Source organism: Gasterosteus aculeatus, chromosome 2, assembly GCF_964276395.1.
Source record: "Gasterosteus aculeatus chromosome 2, fGasAcu3.hap1.1, whole genome shotgun sequence".
Taxonomy (NCBI): Eukaryota; Metazoa; Chordata; class Actinopteri; order Perciformes; family Gasterosteidae; genus Gasterosteus; species Gasterosteus aculeatus.
Window position 1 is genome coordinate 205133 of NC_135689.1, and position 21577 is coordinate 226709.

Genomic DNA, 21577 nt, shown 5'->3' on the forward strand with positions numbered 1-21577 from the left:
ATGTGAGGGGTTTGAGGAATACTTTTTAGGAAGACAAGGTGTTCTAATGAGAACTTGAGGTGGTGTCAGAGATTTGAGGAGGACCTGAGAAAGACTAAGGAGGCTTGAAAAGAACTTGAGGAGGTCCAGGGAGTACTTGAACAGGTTTGAGGATGACCTGATAAGGTGTGATAATGACCATGAAGTTTTAAGGAGCTTTGAGGAGGACTTGAGGAAGTTTGACAACGGCTTGAGGATGTTTTCAAGGACAAGGCACTTTGAGGACTTTAGGAGGTTTGACTGGGACCTAAGGAGGACTATCAGAGATTTTAAGAGGTTTGCGGGGAACTGTCTGGAGGTCAGACGAGGACTCGAGGTGTTTGAAGATGACTGTGAAGAGGCTTGAGGAGGACATTTGAAGGTTTAAGGAGGACTCTCAGGTTTTAGGAGGACTTTAGGAGGTTTGTGAGGAGGTTTGAAGATGACTGTGAAGAGGCTTGAGGAGAACATTAGAAGGTTTAAGGAGGACTCTGTGGTTTTAGGAGGACGTAAGGAGGTCTTTAGGAGGTTTGTGAGGAGGTTTGAGAAGGACTTGAGGAGATCTGACGAGTTTTGAAAAGGACTGTAGGACATTGAGGAGGTTGAGGTGTTGAGGACTGGAAGTGGTGTCAGGCGTTTGATGACTGAGGACAACTTGAGAAGATGTTTGAGGAGGTCGCTGTTAACCATAATGTACTCTGAGAACGCCATTGATCTTTCCTTCACCAGGATGTGAAGGCCAAACGCAGCATTCCTCTGATTGGCTTTGACGTCTCTCTCCCGGAGTCATTTGATCGGCTGGAGCGACGCCACGCCTTCAAGATTTCCCAGAGTCACCTGACCCTGTACTTCAGCGCCGAGGGGGAGGAGCTACAGCGGCGATGGATTGACGTCCTGCTGAGGGCTGGACGAGGGGAGGAGCCTCACGTCCACCGCCCAATTGTGGAGAGTGTGGAAGAGGAGGGGGAGGGGGAGGAGCTGGCAGCGGAGGTGGAGAACACGTGATCCTGTGGGATGAAGAAGGACGGCAACAATGAACTCTGCATAATCCTTCCTCGCTGTCTTTTTTTCCCCGTGTTTTCGTGACACAGTGAGGTGGGCGGAGCTTCTTCTTCTCACAGGAAACATTTTTTTCTCCTGAGTTTGGTTTTAAACACTAGCCATTAGTCTCAGCTACTGTTGCTATAGAGATACACAGAGATCTCATGCAGAAGTAATCTGTCGTCTGGGTGGTTAATGTCAATGATGTGATTAGGACCAGGGTTAGGACCAATGAAGTTGTGGTCACATGACAGACGTTGACAACACAAAGAAAACTAAGGACTAAAGTACGTGATGGACACGTGTTGAACTTGTCCAACACGTGTTGGAAAAGGGAGAATACAAACCAACCATGTCCTCTTAAAATACATTTGTGCATTTTCAATGTTTGACTTTTCCCCTGAAGAAAACACTTTTAAACTTTGACCTCTAAAGCTGCCAATCAGAGCAACTTGTATAAACTGAAACTACAGTTCCGAGCAGCCTCTGCTCCATTGGAGAAGTGTGCTATTGTAAAGTAGTGATGAGGATGAGGATGATGGTGGTGATGAAGATGAAGACACTGACTACATTTACATGCACTAAATAGTCTCTTTTTCAAATGACTGATTATGTTGTTTGATTAACTTCCTGCTTTCTATTCGTCCATCTTTCTTTTTGGACCGAGGCTCATATTTTGAAAGGACAGAATTCTCCCGAACTCGGAATAGTGTCTCAGATCTGATGTGATGTTTACATGAGATCAAATATGAATGTTCATGTAAACGTGGCCACCGACGGTTTCATGTTTGATGTTTGAACCCTTCTGCAGGACTCTGATGATGAAGATTAGTTTGCTTCTGGACTTGGATGCAAGTTTTAAAAGGTTTTTTTAAGCCGATTCTCAATGTTTCAGTGACTCCAGTGATTAGATGATTAGATTCAACAAGAACTCAAAAAAAGAAAGACTATGAAGTCCCTCCAGGGGTCCAGTGTTCCTCCCTCCATCTCTGTAAAGACCTTCTTGACAAAGTGTTTTGATAGTGAAAAGATTATTAATATTATTATTGTTATTCTGATGAACTGTTTACAGGTTGTGTTCCATGTTTTGCCTGATTCCAGTTAATGCAAGAAGAAGAAATATGAGTGAAGATTTTGTAAATATAATTTATTATTTCGTGACCTCCGTGGTCATGTAACTCAGTAAAGGTCAAAGATTAACGCTCGCCTGCCCCCAGCCACCAACAGCCAGAGCCAAACAGACACAGCTGCGATTAACGGCTGACAGGGTGAAGGTTAAAGGAACAATCGGTCTACATGTTTCACATATCTATCAGTCCCCTCCTCCGTCTCCAGTGTTTGTGCTAAGCTAGGCTAGCCGTATCCCCTCTTTCTCGGGTGCCTTGGTGCTATGCTAAGCTTCCGGTTTCCCCCCTGCTGCCAGTCTTTGTTTGAAGCTAAGCTACCATTTTCTCCCTGGCATTCAGCCTTGGTGCTATGCTGAAGGTAGTATTTCCACTTAACTAATTTCCCCCTGCTTCTAGACTTTGTGCTAAGCTAGCCTTACCGCCCCGGCCGGTCGTTAACATGGTGCTCAGTCTGGTCATGGCCCTGGTTGTCACAGAGTATGGTCTGTATGGTTCCTATCATCACCACTTGGTGGAAAACATTTTAAATCTCAATCTCAGCAAATTGTGTTGAACAGTCGTTTTCTAACCAGTCTGGACTGGTTCTTACTCGTTAAGACGTGTGTGTGTGTGTGTGTGTGTATCTATGTTTGTGTGGGTGATACAGTTGATTGTGTCGTATCAGTGCGGTGTGCACTTTCTCTTCATGTGCCAGAGCACATTTTCAAAGATATACCGTATTCAGAGTGAAGTTGTTGGCTAATATATCATATTATGTTTCAGTATTTCTTGTTGTTTTGGGCTGGATACCAGTTTAAAGCCAGTTAGCGTCTCTTTCACCAGTTTAAGCCGGTTATATCCAGAGAGGAACAAGAGGTTATTACAGACATGAGATTATTGAAGAGACTATGCTCCCACGTTTAAACAGGTGTGAGCTCACGCTGATGAAAGCTAGCTCTGGCTCAGAGGTTAGCTTCAGCTCTGGCTAACTAAAGGTAAACTTTAGCTTGGGTGCTAAGTTTAGCTTGAAAGCCAGCTCTAGCTCAGAGGCTAGTTCTCCTGATAACTTAACCACACTTAATAATTAACATGATATAATTTGAACAGGCCATTTACACTTCATCGCAGAAGTTCATAATTTGAGGCTTTCTGTGTTGAGAAAGCATCAAAAAATCTGTTGCAGCGTTAGCTAAACATTCACCAAGTGACCTGTGGAGCTTTGTGTGAAAACAAAGCTAATGTTGGCTCCAGCTAGACACGTGTATCCGTGTTGTTCTTCATGGTGGAGCTGCTCGTCAACTAGCTAATGACCTTCCTTTGAGTCATTGCGAGGATAAATTAAGAAGTAGCACCAAGAACCAACCCTGTTCAGAAAGATGCTAAGAGCTAGCGGCTACAGAGCTAACCAGTCAGGAGCATTATAACAAGAGTAATTCACCTCACATGAGTCAAACTTCACCAAAGTGACTGAAGGTCTGCGTGACTTTGTCTTCCTGAGCGAATCTGCTGACCGTAGCGATGAAAAGAATGAACTTTAAATGTGGCCTCGCTATGATCTGTTTTCTACTCTGAAGCCAGTGAGCATTTAAGCTTTTTATAGTCCTGTACTTTTTTAGGTTCTAGCTGGTTTATTTACAACCAGCTCTAACCGGGCAGAGCTCATTCTCACTGGTCCCAACTGGTTCTGCTGTCCTGTCTATTATCAGATGACTCACTGTCGGTGGTTTTGTATTTATTTGTCTTTTTTAATCCAAAGTGTTATTATGTTAGGATTTTTTTACTTGTCCTGATCACAGTGATTTCTGATTATCAGACGCTCACACTGTCCCGGACTAGAGATGAAAACCACATGAAACAATGCAAATAATGTTGATGTTAGTAAATGACCCCCAACAAAACAGAAGGGTGCCCACTGGTGATAATTGGAGCTAACCAGAGCTAGCCGTTTCTAAGGTTTGAACATGTTTCCATAGTTTGTGTACGTAATTAAATCCCAAGTGGCTAACATGGAGATTTATGTTTTACAGCGGGCCTCAGTTACCATTTAGCTGTAGCAGCTAGCATTCTGCCTGGTGGATTACAAGCCGCTGCAGCTAACAGGTAAGCATGCTAGTTTCAGGTGAGACGTCTGTGACCTCATCACATACCGGTGAAGAGATTCTGAACGCTGAACCTTTACCAGCCAATCAGAGGGGGAACGGGCTGTGATGTCATCTAATTGAATGACAACACCAGGAAACAGGAAACATTTATTGCCAAAATATCCGCTGGTTACTGGACTCCAGTAAGCTTGATAACAACACACGCATCTTCTCTCCGGGTGCAGCAGCAGCACGGTCAAGTGTTCTTCCTGTCATAGATTTTGTACCTTGTTATTATTTATTATTGAGTGTTGATTGATTGATTGCAGGTTGTTGGTTAGTGGCCGGCCACTTTCCCATCGTGCCCTTCTGTTTCCCACCATGACCTTCTATAGGAAAATACTATAAAACATGTTTATGAGATATAAATTAAATAAAAACGTAAAAACTGAATATTGGAAGTACTTGTACTACTCATATATATATGAATATAGTTATATTGTAGTTATAGTTTAGGGCTGTCAACATTAACGTGTTAATCGATGAATATTTTAACGCAGTTAATGCAACTTTGTTTACTATTCTACAAACTCATTTACCAATCTTGCCTCTGGGGGCTTTACAGTCTGTATACATGAGACACCCTCTGTCCCTCACATCGCCACAGGAAAAACTCCCCATTAAAACCCTTCCATGGGCAAAAAAGGGAAGAAACCATGGGAGAGATTACATTACATCACATGTCATTTAGCTGTCACTTTTATCCAAAGCGACGAATAAGAACATTTCAACCATAAGGACACAAACTCAGAAGAACAAGAAACAAGAAAGTGTGATTTCATCAAATAAGCCGCTTTACAACTTGCTGTAGATAAGAACCATTATAAGTCCAATGTAAGTGCTACAGTTAGTTAGTGTGTTAGTGGAGGTAGAGTGTGAAGAGGTGTGTCTTTAGTCTGAAGATGTGAAGGCTCTCTGTGGTCCTGGTGTCTTCAGAGACCTCCTTCCACCATTTAGGAGCAGGACAGCAAAGAGTGGAGATCTAGTGGAGTGTTTTGCTCTCAGTGAGGAGGAACAAGCAGTTTATCACATGCAGAGCGGAGAGTGCGGGTCGGGGTGTCGGGTTGGACCAGGTCCTGGATGTAAGCTGGACCCCATCCATTCACAGCATGGTACCTGAGCACCATGTTTAGAACTGGATGAGCCACCGGTACCAGTGAAGAGAGCGGAGGAGTGGAGGAGTGAGGGAGAACTTAGGAAGGTTAAAGACCAGTGGAGCTGCTGCATTGTGGATGAGCTGCAGAGGTGGAATGGTGGTAGCAGGAGACCTGCAGGAGGGAGTTACAGTAGTCCAGGAGGGAGACGACAAGAGCCTGAATCAGTACCTTCTGAGTGAGAAGAGGACGTGTTCTCCTGATGTTGTAGAGCGAGTATCTACAGGATGGTGTTGTCAGTGATGTTGGAGTCAGGGAGAGTCGGCTGTCGACGTCACGCTGAGGTTCCTGCAGAAGTATTAACTTGTAAAGTCTGCTGATAGGGAAGAAAAATCAAAGCTGATGCCTCCAGGTGAGTGCTCCTAGATCCCAGTGGTTGCTGGGGCTGCTTTATGAACATGTGTAGGGGGCGCTATCGAGCCAAAATGCTATTTGTAAGCATTGAAATCATATGAAGTAACTACATCTATGACTGTAAATGTGTTTTAAATTTGGTAAAGATTGGAGCACATTTAGTCTCAAAGGGATCTCCGTTTTGACCTTGAAGCAACAAAAAGTTTTTGATAACTTTTATCAGCAAGGCCTTGGGATTGTTTTGTCAGAATTTGAAGTGGCTGTGACAAAGTCCCAGGGAGAAGTTTGTCAAACTACAGCGTCTAGAAAGTACAGAAAATGAGAGGGAATATTGACACAAAAAAAGTTATAACTGACTTCCTGTTCATTTTAGAGCATGGTCCCAAGATACTTTATTTTAAATCTCCCTGTTCTATATATGTCCAAAAACCCTCATACATGTAGGTCACACAGGGGCTATTTAGTTGAAAACTGCCAGGGGGCGCTATGAAGACAATTTACTACTTTTGAGCAAAAACTCCACATCGGCTCTGTAATGTTATTACCACTGACATCACATTTCAAGAGTTTTTGAGTTTGCCAAGTTACCGAAATATCTGCGTGCACTTTCATGCAAAGTGTTGTCAAGGAAACAAAGCTCCCAATATTGACAGTGAACTATTTTTCTTTTATGTCTTTTATTCACAAATTTGAGGTTTTCCAAGTTTAGTAACTGCAGCGCCTGCTAATGTTCAAATGTTGTGAAAATCAGAGCAGGCTCAGGGACTCAATGTGAACATATCCTAGGAGATCTGGTGAGGAAAACCTATGACTACTTTTCAAGTTATAGGTCTTTAACTCTTAGACCACACCCCTTACAAATTTCATTGGTCCGTAACTTTGATAAAAAAATAAGATATCAACAGGCTTTTAATAACCTCCGATGGCATTGGGCCAATATTCATTCCCTGAGAATTTCGTGAAAATCGGACCAAGGGTCTGGGAGGAGTTTGCAAAAATGTGTTTTTCACAAAATTCTAAATGGCGGAAAATCTAGTTTGCATACCATGATTGACTTTTTTTGAAGAGCATATCCTGGAGCACCTGTGTGCAAAATGTCAAGTCAAAAAAGGGGGCGCTGTAGAGCCATTTTTTATCCTTAAATGCACAACCCCAAATATATCAACATTTTTCGCACTTCTGATGTGCACGCCAAATTTTAAGAGTTTTTGAATATGGGAAAGGCCTCAAAAGTCCGATTGAAGTGGCAAAATAATAATAATAATTCTTTGAAACACAATAGAGCTCCGCCCGACTTTCAGTCAGCTCAGGCCCTAAAAATAAAGGCTGCGTCTTTACGTCGTGTCGACGCACTGGTTTCACTTCCTGGTTGTAAAGTCCTGCGTGTGTTGCAGAGAGATTCACCTCCAGAACAACAGGTGGAGTCACGTGTTTTGTTGAAGACGACCTGGAGAGTCACGTCTTTGTGTGTGGAAGTCGTTGGTGGGTTTATTTATTGATCATAGGCTTTATTGCCCCGTGCATCCACACTGCTGCTTTTCATCACATTTGTCCCGTATTTTCCTCCACGACTTTGTTCCCCTCGTTTGTGGAGATCTCCCTCCATGAATCAGAGGCCATCCGGCGTCCTCATAGTCCGCCAATGACGGCTTGTACAAGCGCTCATATTTAAAAGCTCTTCAGTCTGATCCGTTCTCTCGTAAACGTTCTTCCTTTTAATAACGGCCGTATTGTGCTGTGAAAACGGAGATGTGAGACTCCGTAAAGGACGTAGTCAGAGACCAATCACAGCCTGGTGCTGCAGGACGCTGCAAAGCTTTCGAGTTCACATTTGTTTGTCAAATGATCAGAACTTTTGACCTGGATTTGGCTCCATAAAGAGGCCTGAAAAGTGCGATTGAAGTGGCAAAATAATAACAATAATCATTCTTCAATAGGGCTTTGGCCTGACTCTCAGTCGGCTCAGGCCCTGATGATGGCAGCAGCAGCAGGGTCATGGCAGGAGGCAGGAACAGGGTCCCGATAGAAGACGGGAGCGGGAAGACGCTCGCTCTCTGTCCGACACACGGGACGCCTTTCACGGCTACTTGTCCACCTTCCTGGCCTCGCTCTATGGTCACCGGCTATGTGTCATTTGAAACAATACATACTTTTAAGTAAAATTTAATTAGCAAAGTAATTTGAACTATAATACGTGTTTTACAGTGTAGTAATATCTTGGGGAGCGTAGAAAGTGGCTTGTTGGTGAAGAATCGGCCTCCTCCAGACATTCCTCCTTCCTGCATCTGTACAACCTGCTTTAAATATGTTTTGTTACACATCTCCTTAAATAGGGTCAAATTGTGTTCACATGTATTTATTATTAGTTTCCCAACATGACCTGTAAGTGTCGCCAAAGAACCACGACAGCCCTGACGTCGTTTCCACGCTCATTTTGCTCTTCATCTGATCGTTGACGTGAGAAAGTGCGTTCGCCACGTTTTTCGATCTTCTCTGATCACGCAGAGAGGAATCGCAGTTGACGCTGAGCCTTATTCGTATTTACAGATTGTCCATATAAATCTTCCACAACACTACAAAATGTTCCACAGTGCTGATATAAATATCACATGTAACAACTTAAACAGTTACATTCAGTGACTTAAATACAGTCATCTAACATGATATAACATTTGTACTTACAGTTGTGTTTATTTTCCATTTGTCATTGTTGCCTGTTGCTGCTGTGAAATGCATTCTGGGATATTTGGCTCGGACAAGTCTGCTGCGATGGATTCTGGGTAAAATGGACGCGGCGAGTCACATCCGGGCATTTTGACCGTTCTCGGCGAGATGCGGACTCTAAAATTGGAACAGTCCGCAGGCCACGACTGAGGACGTTTCACGAGTCTACGAGGACACAAGGACACAAGGACACTCAGGAACGCATATTGAGAAACGGCCCACGTCTCTGGAGTAATGTCGGCTGTCAGCTCGGACCAGTTCCGGACCGGAGCCGAACCGGAGCAGCAGGAGAGCGGAATCCTGCAGCCGCAGACCGTGTTCGTCCTGCTTGACTCGGCTGAAACCATCAACCTGGTCCGGTGAGTCCACAGAGAACCGGACGCCAGACTCCGTTAAACAAAGTGCCTCGTTGGTTGAACTCGGCTGAAGAGAATCGGTGGACATTTAATCACAGACTCGTTCCCTTCAAGTCTACACGCGCCTTCAGTTACGTCACTAGTCCGAAGCTCCAGTAGCTTCGTCTCTCAGAAACACGAAGGAAGCTTTAATGTTACGCTGCCAGTGATACTTTCCCGTCTAAGACTTGTTCTTACAGTTGTTGACTTTTGATCACACACACACACACACACACACACACACACACACACACATCATGTGAGCGGTGAGACAAAAAGTAAAGCAATGTTGTGTTCACTGTCTGTGTTCAATGTTGTGTTCACTGTCTGTGTTCAATGTTGTGTTCACTGTCTGTGTTCAATGTTGTGTTCACTGTCTGTGTTCAGTGTTGTGTTCACTGTCTGTGTTCAGTGTTGTGTTCACTGTCTGTGTTCAATGTTGTGTTCACTGTCTGTGTTCAATGTTGTGTTCACTGTCTGTGTTCAGTGTTGTGTTCACTGTCTGTGTTCAGTGTTGTGTTCACTGTCTGTGTTCAATGTTGTGTTCACTGTCATCAGTTTGCTGACTCGGCATCTCGTTCAGTAAAATGAACAAATCATTGGTTCTTTCCCACGCGGGCGTGTTGCTGTCATCACGTATCGTGTTCTCATGTAGGTCAGTGCATAGAAACCAGTAGGTACTATTTCAAAATAAATCCCTGCATTAATTATGTATCATGACAGTTTGGATGATTTGAAGTGGTCATTTATTATCACGCTAGCATTTAATTATCATTTCACAACCTTCAACTTCTTCATTGAATATCTTCACTTTGACATTTAGAGCACTGAGCATACGCTCAGTGTGCGAGAGCCGCTTGCGTGTCCCTTGCGTGTCTTTTCACACCTCCTTGTGTGCGTCGACCCATTTTTCTGGACTAGCGTGTAAAGCTTTGCAGCCTCCTGCAGCACCAGGCTGTGATTGGTCTCTGACTACGTCCTTTACGGAGTCTCACGTCTCCGTTTTCACAGCGCAATACGGCCGTTATTAAAAGGAAGAACGTTTACGAGAGAACGGATCAGATTGAAGAGCTTTTAAATATGAGCGCTTGTACAAGCCGTCATTGGCGGACTATGAGGACGCCGGATGGCCTCTGATTCATGGAGGGAGATCTCCACAAACGAGGGGAACAAAGTCGTGGAGGAAAATACGGGACAAATGTGTCCTTGATGCAAAGCAGCAGTGTGGATGCACGGGGCAGTAAAGTGTGTGACTGCAGGATGCTTGTGCCCGTTCTGCCTCTTGTCGGCGGTCAGAGTGACGATATCGAGCGTGGATGGGGGGGTTGATGAGGCCCCGCAGGTCGGCCTTGTGTGGGCTGGATGGGTGGGTGGGGTCCAACAGGAAGTCGGAGGGTGAAGGAGGTCGGGGGTCGCTCGTTGGTGAGATTTGGTTCCTCGGACAGCGAGGAGGATATGGGGGGGGGGGGGCTCTGCCTCCAGCATCTCCTCAGGTGGGACTCTCTCTCACACCTGTCTCCCTCTCAGGGTGGAGTCTGGAATCGTCGCTGACATCGAGGTCGACAGTTTGTTGCCGTCTGACTGTGACACGTTTTACCAGATCAAGAGTCAGCCGCTCAGCACCAGGTAGCACACGACCTCTGACCTCGAGCCCTGACAGAATTCAGTTTGAGAAACTTCCTGTTAACTGTGGAATTGTGCTCTTCTTCCCAGATTCAATTTTAATATTTCAAATACATTTACTTGAAAATATGTTTACATGTAATAAGTGGAAAAGGACCTTTTTTTATAGTCTATATATTGCAATGCAATTAATTCAAAACAAAGAGAAGACAACTCTTATTTGGGAAACAAAATGTCCCTTTTTCCTCAAAGGAGCCCCTGACCGAAAGGATTTGGGAACCACTGCTTTATATTGTCATATTTCATTACAACGAATTGAATGATATGATTATAAATGAACCCTCTCTAGTCTCTAAATCAAGTCATGTGAGGAGATCAGACTTTTGATGATGACGGAAGGATTTCATTCAATTATCTTTTCTTTAGTGCGTCAACAGCAGCTTCATCATGTTCCTCCTCACTGCCCTCCAGGTAACACAAGTACACACACACACACACACACATGGGGACACATGGCACTACTCCATTCCCACCTTCTCTCCTCCTCCTGCAGGGTTCTGATGCGTCAGGATCTCATGCGTCAGCAGGCTCTGGGCGAGGAGCAGAAGGAGTTGCAGCAGAAGCTCCTTCACTCGATCGACTCGTCCTCCCCCATCTCTGTCTCTGTGTCCTCCTCCTGCAGACCTGCCCAGGTTCCTGTGGAGGTGCTGAAGGTAGGAGGGGAAAAGCAGAGCAGAAGTTTAGTTTATTTATCTCTCCTCACTGTTAAATCACTGGATGCTACTTTTCCCATGATGCACCTGTGAATATGCCCCCTCTCTCAGGTACAGACCCACTTGGAGAACCCCACCAGGTATCACATCCAGCAGGCTCAGAGGCAGCAGGTACGTCAGTACCTCTCCACCGCAGCCAACCAGGATAGAGCTGGACCCCCACCAAGCCACTCCCCCTCTGTGGGCGTGGCCACCAAACTACAGCCTGCCAACATCTTCAGAAAATCCCAGGTAGTGATCTGTTCATTAAGTACTAGAGGTGGAGGGGGGGTTGCGTCCTTATGGTGGAAATGCACTTATTGTAAGTCGCTTTGGATAAAAGCGTCACATAAATGTAACTACAACTCAATGCAGAAAACAATCTGACACTTGCATGATATAGATTGACAAGACCGTCATCGATGACATAATCAGCCTGGAATCAAGCCTGAATGAGGAGTTTCTGACACTGATTGAATCCGGATTGCAGCTTGCCAACACGGTAAGAATAAACACAGGAAACCTCCAGGAACTATTTAGGAAAAACACCAGTAATAATTCAGGAAACATCCAGGAAAAATACCAGGAAACGGGCAGAAAAACAGGGAACACCATCGCAAAATACCAGGAAACATCTACGATGAAAGGAGCTTCCATGTTAATGTTAATATATTCATATCTTAGTGAAGCTGTTTCATTATGAAGCCATTTCTCACTCTACACTATTGTTATACAGAGCGGTGCTAGTGGAAGCACCAGTACATGAAGGCTCATAGGGAGGATTGAGGTATTTCTTTAGGAGTCGTTTCCTCATTTCTCAACAGTCTTGTGAACAGAAAGAGGAAGCGTGTGTGTCAACCAACACACTGGTGTTAGTGAGGAATCGGAGAAGATGAGACTTTTAGTGTTACTGCCGGACCATGAGAGGAGGAGGATTAAATCTGAGGTAAAGACCTTTTCTTGTTTTAGGTCCGTTTGAGCTGCAGACTCAACAGTAAAGAGTATTTACAGTCTTTACTAAAGTAAAAGGTTCAGGGCTCTTTTCCTCGTATGGACAAATTCCATCAAATGTCCTTTTAGCAGGAGATGATCATGAATATGAGGAGTCCAAGACCATAATCTGTATATTTGGGAGGATCCTCCCCCGTCTCTCTATAGCTTTCGTTTCTTCATTCATTTGTTGCGTTCCTCCTGCGCCCATGTGAGGGTTTCAGGACAAAGGATGTCTCATGTGTAGACTGTAAAGCCCTCTGAGGCAAATTCACCATTTTAGGCAATATGAAATAAAATTGAATGAATCAAATAATAATGGCAAAAACTGACAGCGGCCCCCTGCAAGGCTACAAGTGTCGCACACAAGTTAAATGTGATTAAATGTATAGGTTTATTTTAAGTGCCTCATCACTCTAATCAATTTAAATGTAGCATGAGAATAATGATCTCAACCCTTTCACAATAAGTAGATAAAAACAAGCTTTGATATGAATGAATAGGATATATGTACTGTATCAGCTCATGGATGTGTGTAGATGTCCATATAGAACTATGAGTTTTATGTGTGTGGGAGAATCATAAAATATACTGTTGATAATCAGACATTTGATCAATTGAAGCAGTGAAATGTGGAACATCCAGAAGTTTATTAAGAGACAAATAAACCAACAGAACTTTACGAAGAGCACGACATGCAGCTGCTTTCCAGATGTTCCCTGCATCGCAACACCGTACAGACAGTATGAGAGACAGTATTTGGGACAAGTGTGTGAGACAGTATTTGGGACAAGTGTGTGTGACAGTCTGTGGGACAGTATGAGAGACAGCGTGTGGGACAGTATGAGAGACAGTCCGTGGGTCAGTATGAGAGACAGTCCGTGGGACAGTATGAGAGACAAGTGTGTGAGACAGTCTGTGGGACAGTATGAGAGGCATGTGTGAGACAGTGTGAGAGACAAGTGTGTGGGACAGTGTGTGGGACAGTATGAGAGACAAGTGTGTGAGACCGTGTGTGGGACAGTATGAGACAGAGTCCGTGGGACAGTGTGTGAGACAGTATGAGAGACAAGTGTGTGAGACAGTGTGAGAGACAAGTGTGTGAGACAGTCTGTGGGACAGTATGAGAGACAGTCTGTGGGACAGTATGAGAGACAGTCTGTGGGACAGTATGAGAGACAGTCTGTGGGACAGTATGAGAGACAGTCCGTGGGACAGTATGAGAGACAAGTCTGTGGGACAGTATGAGAGACAAGTGTGTGGGACAGTATGAGAGAGTCCGTGGGACAGTATGAGAGACAGTGTGTGGGACAGTATGAGAGACAGTGTGTGGGACAGTATGAGAGAGTCTGTGGGACAGTATGCGGGACAAGTGTGTGTGTGTGAGACAGTATGAGAGACAGTGTGTGGGACAGTATGAGAGACAGTCCGTGGGACAGTATGAGAGACAGCGTGTGGGACGTTATGAGAGACAGTATTTGGGACAAGTGTGTGAGACAGTATGTGAGACAGCGTGTGGAACAGTATGTGAGACAGCGTGTGGGACAGTATGTGAGACAGCGTGTGGGACAGTATGAGAGACAGTCCGTGGGACAGTATGAGAGACAAGTGCGTGAGACAGTATGAGAGTCTGTGGGACAGTATGAGAGACAGTATGAGACAGCGTGTGGGACAGTATGAGAGACAGTGTGTGGGACAGTATGAGAGAGTCCGTGGGACAGTATGAGAGACAGTGTGTAGGACAGTATGAGAGACAGCCTGTGGGACAGTATGAGAGACAGTATGAGACAGCGTGTGGGACAGTATGAGAGAGTCCGTGGGACAGTATGAGGGACAAGTGTGTGTGAGACAGTATGAGAGACAGCGTGTGGGACAGTATGAGAGACAGTGTGTGGGACAGTATGAGAGACAAGTGTGTGAGACAGTATGAGAGACAGCGTGTGAGACAGTGTGTGTGAGACAGTATGAGAGACAGTGTGTAGGACAGTATGAGAGAGTCCGTGGGACAGTATGAGGGACAAGTGTGTGTGTGAGACAGTATGAGAGACAGTGTGTAGGACAGTATGAGAGACAGCCTGTGGGACAGTATGAGAGAGTCCGTGGGACAGTATGAGAGACAGTGTGTAGGACAGTATGAGAGACAGCCTGTGGGACAGTATGAGAGACAGTATGAGACAGCGTGTGGGACAGTATGAGAGAGTCCGTGGGACAGTATGAGGGACAAGTGTGTGTGAGACAGTATGAGAGACAGCGTGTGGGACAGTATGAGAGACAGTGTGTGGGACAGTATGAGAGACAAGTGTGTGAGACAGTATGAGAGACAGCGTGTGAGACAGTGTGTGTGAGACAGTATGAGAGACAGTGTGTAGGACAGTATGAGAGACAGTGTGTGGGACAGTATGAGAGACAAGTGTGTGAGACAGTATGAGAGACAGCGTGTGAGACAGTATGAGAGACAGCGTGCGGGACAGTATGAGAGACAGTCCGTGGGACAGTATGAGAGACAGTCCGTGGGACAGTATGAGAGACAGCGTGTGGGACGGTATGAGAGACAGTATTTGGGACAAGTGTGTGTGAGACAGTCTGTGGGACAGTATGTGAGACAGCGTGTGGGACAGTATGAGAGACAGTCCGTGGGACAGTATGAGAGGCATGTGTGAGACAGTATGAGAGACAGTGTGTGGGACAGTATTAGAGAGTCTGTGGGACAGTATGAGAGACAAGTGTGTGTGAGACAGTGTGTAGGACAGTATGAGAGAGTCTGTGGGACAGTATGAGAGACAGTGTGTGGGACAGTATGAGAGACAGTGTGTGGGACAGTATGAGAGAGTCCGTGGGACAGTATGAGGGACAAGTGTGTGTGAGACAGTGTGTGGGACAGTATGAGAGACAAGTGTGTGGGACAGTATGAGAGACAAGTGTGTGGGACAGTATGAGAGACAAGTGTGTGGGACAGTATGAGAGACAAGTGTGTGGGACAGTATGAGAGACAAGTGTGTGGGACAGTATGAGAGACAAGTGTGTGGGACAGTATGAGAGACAAGTGTGTGGGACAGTATGAGAGACAAGTGTGTGGGACAGTATGAGAGACAAGTGTGTGGGACAGTATGAGAGACAAGTGTGTGGGACAGTATGAGAGACAAGTGTGTGGGACAGTATGAGAGACTGCGTGTGGGACAGTGTGTGGGACAGTATGAGAGACAGTGTGTGGGACAGTATGAGAGACAGTGTGTGGGACAGTATGAGAGACAGCGTGTGGGACAGTGTGAGAGACAGCGTGTGGGACAGTGTGAGAGACAGCGTGTGGGACAGTGTGTGGGACAGCGTGAGAGACAGCGTGTGGGACAGTGTGTGGGACAGCGTGTGGGACAGTGTGAGAGACAGCGTGTGGGACAGTATGAGAGACAGCGTGTGGGACAGTATGAGAGACAGCGTGTGGGACAGTATGAGAGACAGTGTGAGAGACAGCGTGTGGGACAGTGTGTGGGACAGTATGAGAGACAGCGTGTGGGACAGTGTGTGGGACAGTGTGGGACACAGCGTGGGGGACAGCAGATGCTCGCCTGCAGCGTGTGCTGTTCATCACGTTATGTTACGGCTCCAGAAGGTCGTAAATAAACTTGTCTTCAGCATCGATGGCGCTCGTACAGGAAGTGATGTCATAGCGCGTCTAACGTTTCGCTCCTTCATCAATGAGGACGGATGAACTGATCCAGCAGCTCAGATGAACCGCAGCAGGTTCTGGTGTTTCCATGTGGTGATTTAGACAAACCTGAACTACGTCATCTCATCCTGAAGGTTATCCGGCTAACTCAGTTAGCCACGTAGGAGGAACGGGCCGTACTGACAGCAAGGTGTACTTACAGTATCAAGAGTAAAAGTACTTTAACGTATGTGTTGTCCCAGTGTGAATCGGATGCTGGGGGGGGGGGCTCTCCGTCTCTGATTGGTCTGATTGCTGTCATGTGATTGGTCGGTGTCAGATGCCAGTGTCGGGGAAGATACTGGACGTGTGCGGTGGGACGGCCACGCCCCACATCGCTGTTAGCAACAGTTGCCCGGCCGACCTGCAGGCCATCAAGAGGGAAGTGAATGGTGAGTGAACATTACTTCCACCTGATTGGACGAGAGGTTACTTTGTAACGGATAACAGAAGGGACGCTTGTCAGAGCTCACTCAGGAAAAACACCAGTAATAATTCAGGAAACGGGAAGAAAACCAGGGAACACCATCGCAAAATCCGTGTTGGTGGAGGCCTCTCTGGTCCCCGGGCTCAGGCGCTGTAGCCCCTCCCCTTGTGTGTCCCAATTCTTGCTTTTCTTTTTGCTAAAATTGCCTTCTTCGTTTTGATGAGTCAACATCACAACTTCCTGTCACACACACACGCCGGCTTTTCCCACATCATCAGTCCCCACTTCCTGTTCAGTCAGCATTAACTGGAAAACACATTCTGCTGTTTCAGCTGAAAGCAGTTTGGAGCTTCAGAGACTTTAACTTTATCTTTTGAATGAAAAGTCTGGTAGAATATCAGGCGTAACAAAATACAGTGCACAGGCAACCCGATAACAATTCCATCCAAGTGTTGAGTAGGTCGGTCAGTGAGGGATTCATCTAACCAACCCACTCACTAACCATTCATCTAACCAACCCACTCACTAACCATTCATCTAACCAACCCACTCACTAACCATTCATGTAACTAACCCACTCACTAACCATTCGTCTAACCAACCCACTCACTAACCATTCATCTAACTAACCCACTCACTAACCATTCATCTAACTAACCCACTCACTAACCATTCGTCTAACCAACCCACTCACTAACCATTCATCTAACTAACCCACCCACTAACCATTCATCCAACCAACCCACTCACTAACCATTCATGTAACTAACCCACTCACTAACCATTCATCTAACCAACCCACTCACTAACCATTCATCTAACTAACCCACTCACTACCCATTCATCTAACTAACCCACTCACTAACCATTCGTCTAACCAACCCACTCACTAACCATTCGTCTAACCAACCCACTCACTAACCATTCGTCTAACCAACCCACTCACTAACCATTCATCTAACCAACCCACTCACTAACCATTCATCTAACCAACCCACTCACTAACCATTCATGTAACTAACCCACTCACTAACCATTCGTCTAACCAACCCACTCACTAACCATTCATCTAACTAACCCACTCACTAACCATTCATCTAACTAACCCACTCACTAACCATTCGTCTAACCAACCCACTCACTAACCATTCATCTATTTAACCCACCCACTAACCATTCATCTAACCAACCCACTCACTAACCATTCATGTAACTAACCCACTCACTAACCATTCATCTAACCAACCCACTCACTAACCATTCATCTAACTAACCCACTCACTAACCATTCATCTAACTAACCCACTCACTAACCATTCGTCTAACCAACCCACTCACTAACCATTCGTCTAACCAACCCACTCACTAACCATTCGTCTAACTAACCCACTCACTAACCATTCGTCTAACCAACCCACTCACTAACCATTCATCTAACCAACCCACTCACTAACCATTCATCTAACTAACCCACTCACTAACCATTCATCTATTATTGTATTTTCTTAAGTGAAATGTTTGTTCAATGGTTGTTGTTGTTGTTGTTGTTGTTGTTGTTGTAGAGGGAGAAACCAAAGCTCTGTTTAAAGAGCGACAGAAGAAACACAACCACAACCTCAGTGAGTTCTTCCCACTTTGCCTCAGTCGGATTAAAGTGTATATGTAATGACTAGTGTTGTTATCTAATCATATGTAATGTGATATCATCCAAAGTGCTGTTTTCTAAATGTGATGTGAATCACAATGTGAATGTTGTAATCGTTAATATTGTGTTTTCCAGTCGAGAGGAGGAGGAGATTCAACATCAACGACCGAATCAAAGAACTTGGAGATCTAATCCCCAAATCCAGCGACCTGTCAGTAAACTCTTCCTCTGTAGTACTAGTATATACTATACTTAAACCACTAAGCAGTATCACAGTACTTCCTGAAAACAAAGTCACGCAAGGAATGTTTGAAGGAATAATGTGTGTGTGTGTGTGTGTATATATATATATATATATATATATATATATATATATATGTTAAATCTGTCTGTTGTGGGAAACAATGATAGAAATTTACAAATCAGGTATATTATACATAATGAATGGTTAGTGCTGAGGGTGCTAACGAGGCCTGTGATTGGTCGATCAGGGAGTCCAGGTGGAACAAAGGAACCATCCTGAAGGCCTCGGTTGATTATATCAGAAAACTCCAGAAGGACCAGCAGAGATCCAGAGAGCTGGAGGAGAAGCAGAGGAGACTGGAGAGCACCAACCAGCACCTGCTGCTCCGCCTACAGGTGAAGAGGTGGGGCGGTGGTGGGGAGGTGGGGCGATGGTGGGGGAGATGAAGAGGTGGGGCGGTGGTGGGGAGGTGGGGCGGTGCTGCTCGGTTTCTTTTGTGCTATTAATATCAGAAACAATAACTGCGGTATTGTAGAGTATTAATAATGGCCACAGTATTAAAACGAACAATAGCAACAATGACAAAGCTTTTTTGTTTCCTCCTTGTAGGAGTTGGAGCTTCAGACCCGTGTCCACAATCTCTCCTCCTCCCCTATGCCCACCTCCTCCTCCAGCTCCATGCCTCACCCCTTTTCCTCTCCTCCCCTCGTGACTCCCGCTCTGGGGCTGGACGCCCTGACCTTCGTGGACCTGGACGAGCCTCACGGGGCGTTGGCCGTCTTCTCCTCGGACCTGATGTGTGAGGCGGAGCTGGCAGAGCTGACGGAGCTTCAGGGTCTGGGAGACATCCTGATGGAGGAGGGCAGGAGGGCGGACCCCCTGCTGTCCGGTGGACCCTCAAAGACCAGCAGGAGGAGGAGCAGCTCCAGCATGGACGAGGACCTCTGATGGCGGACAGCAAGAGAGCTGACAGATGATTGGCTGAAGACCCTCGTATTTGTAGAAACTTTCATTTTTTACGCACGGCCACTTCCTGTCTGCAATGAGCTGCTGATGAAGACAAAGTTCACATCACGGCCCCACGATGTTGTCACAGTAGCTGTTTTAAGCGGTCGATCAGTTTGACGTTTGGAGATCAAAAATCACAAAGATAATTCCAATCAGGTTGATTATTGATCCGTCTGATCTTTTATGTCTTTGCTCTTCAGAGGAAACAGATTTTACATTCTCATATTATTCCAATAACTTCCAATTTCAAAATCTCAATGTGCAGATTTAGTTCGTACAGATGCTAACAGTTAGCATCTGCAGCTAACCGTTAGCTGTAGGTTCGTTATCAGATTAGCTTTTAACTTGTTGGCGTAGCGTTGAGATTAAAAGAACTGTCCTCATGAAGGGATTTATGTTAATGTGTTTGTTTCAGTTTCATTTGGATTTATAGATTCAACTTGTATAGAAATAAAGTCATTTAATTGTAATATATTTTCGTCCTTTGTGTTTTGTTCTGTTTTTTTATGACAACAACGATACATTTTATTCTCAAGGCAACTTGCTGTTAACAAAATAAAGGTTTGGATCAAGTCATTCAATAAATGTAAATAAACCAAGACTTATGGTATTATGAAAAATAGACTTGACCTCCTTAAAGTGCGTGTACCCCAGTGCATGCTGGGATACATTCCAACTGCAGTAGGTAGTACAGGAGGAATAGTGAAAAGCTTTACACCTGGTTGGTTTAATTATAGTTTACACATCTGTGCATTCTTTACCTCGTCCATGAAGTAAATACAAAGTGACTCATTTACATTTATCTTTATTAACCCAAAGTGTGTAGAAAATATCCCTGTTTCCAGCGTGTGTCTGTTTGCAGAAAGCCGGTACAGCTAGTAACACATCAGTACCCACTAACCCAGAACTAGATACTGCTGTGTTCAAACATGAAACTCCACATGAACAAAGGACATCTTGCATTGAAAAGTTCAAATAATAAATAAACGAAAAGGCGTTGTGCTGAGGATCAGCTGGTCTCTGCAATGCACAGGCCAGAGAGCAGTCCAATGACAACCACATAGTGACTGTCTCTCGCTTACCCCAACACATCCTCAACAAAAAGCAGGTGTGGAAGGTACACGCCGCTGGGCACGTGAAGTAGTGTCAAGTCAAGTCAAGTCATTTTATTTTGTATAGCCCAGAATCGCAAATTACAAATTTGCCTCAGAGGGCTTTACAGTCTGTACACATACGACATCCTCTGCCCCGAAACCCACCATCGGCACAGGAAAAACTCCCCAAGTGGAACGACAAACAAGTTTAAGATACTTTTGATTTCTCACAAGCTTAATCCACTCATTTCCACCTCCACCTGTGCTGTGATGGAGGAGCTTCCAATTGGCTGTTGCCTTCTGATTGGACCAGGTTTTCTTCAGTTCTGCTTTCAGTGATGTCTGATGTCACATCGACCAATTCAACCTCATATATGACATCGGTAAAACTAATTTACTTAAAATAAAGTATATATAAGTATAATAGTAATTACATTAGTAATGATAATAATAAAAATAGCAACAATACTAAAAGATTCAATATTATCAGGCAGAGAATAATATCTTAGATATGTGTATGGAAATCAATACTTAATACTACAAACACAGACCAATAAATTCACTCTGATTTATTCAAATGTATTTCATGTTTTATTGTTCACGTTTACTTGTGTACCTTTATTAATAAACTGATCAGCAGCTGCACGAAATTAAGAGTGAAAATAAAAACAAAACAATCATTAATTATTAATCATCCTAATGATAATGACGTCATAATCAGAAGCTCAAAAACAAACAAATAACAGAAATATTTATTTGTGTTTCTAAAGAAAACATAACGCAAGTTTCTGACCCAAAAATCGTTCTCTTCTCTTTCTGCTTCTTTCTTTCCTCGTTGTTCTTCTCTGCAGTATGCCGCTATGTTGGGAGCGCATACCTCCGAATCTCTACGCACAATATTAGTAATGATCATTCTGGTAATAACTCCTGTGTATACAGCATGGAGGCCAATATATATGTGTTTATATTAATAATGATATGTCATATTATTACATTAATTGAAGTAATATTTTTTCCTAACAATGATTTTTGAATTAAGATTTGTTTTGCTGGAGTCAATGATGGAGTCAACTTTTTTATTTTATTATTATTTTTATATATTGATTTCTATAATTATTAACGTGTGTGTGTGTTTATTATCATATTTTATTTATATTA

At 44.4% G+C, this 21577-nt stretch overlaps 2 protein-coding genes and 1 long non-coding RNA gene across 4 annotated transcripts in view; 2 read left to right on the plus strand and 1 right to left on the minus strand.

Moving 5' to 3' along the window:
- Positions 1–4696, plus strand: part of fgd1 (FYVE, RhoGEF and PH domain containing 1) — a 25260-nt gene extending 20564 nt beyond the window's left edge. Inside the window, exon 18 of the mRNA XM_078080783.1 lies at positions 748–4696. Coding sequence (XP_077936909.1) covers positions 748–1023 — 276 coding nt within the window. The 3' untranslated portion in view covers positions 1024–4696. The remainder of the gene's footprint in view (positions 1–747) is intronic.
- LOC120814950 (uncharacterized) lies at positions 4403–8632 on the minus strand. The gene is made up of 2 exons (XR_013450858.1): positions 8497–8632; positions 4403–5748 (listed from the first exon to the last, which is right to left on the minus strand). It is a non-coding gene; the product is annotated as an uncharacterized LOC120814950 (long non-coding RNA).
- tfe3a (transcription factor binding to IGHM enhancer 3a) lies at positions 8521–19795 on the plus strand. 2 transcript variants are annotated; one of them, XM_078080791.1, is made up of 11 exons: positions 8521–8897; positions 10461–10559; positions 10983–11027; positions 11110–11269; positions 11381–11560; positions 11712–11810; positions 16282–16393; positions 17991–18047; positions 18209–18284; positions 18565–18712; positions 18927–19795. In XM_078080791.1, exons 1-11 carry the CDS (start codon positions 8773–8775, stop codon positions 19263–19265), a joined length of 1440 nt encoding a protein of 479 aa, XP_077936917.1. In that variant the 5' UTR covers positions 8521–8772; the 3' UTR covers positions 19266–19795. The 2 variants fall into 2 exon arrangements, with proteins under 2 accessions (XP_077936917.1, XP_077936920.1); XM_078080794.1 differs by lacking the exon at positions 10461–10559 and having other exon boundaries at positions 8568–8897.
- The last annotated feature ends 1782 nt before the right edge of the window (positions 19796–21577 follow it).

Bases quoted from the DNA above. Each gene is read 5' to 3' on its own strand.
- tfe3a (XM_078080791.1), top strand. From the start codon at position 8,773: ATGTCGGCTGTCAGCTCGGACCAGTTCCGGACCGGAGCCGAACCGGAG. The intron at 8,898-10,460 runs GTGAGTCCACAG...TCTCCCTCTCAG, and splicing joins GAAACCATCAACCTGGTCCG to GGTGGAGTCTGGAATCGTCG. The intron at 16,394-17,990 runs GTGAGTGAACAT...TTGTTGTTGTAG, and splicing joins CATCAAGAGGGAAGTGAATG to AGGGAGAAACCAAAGCTCTG.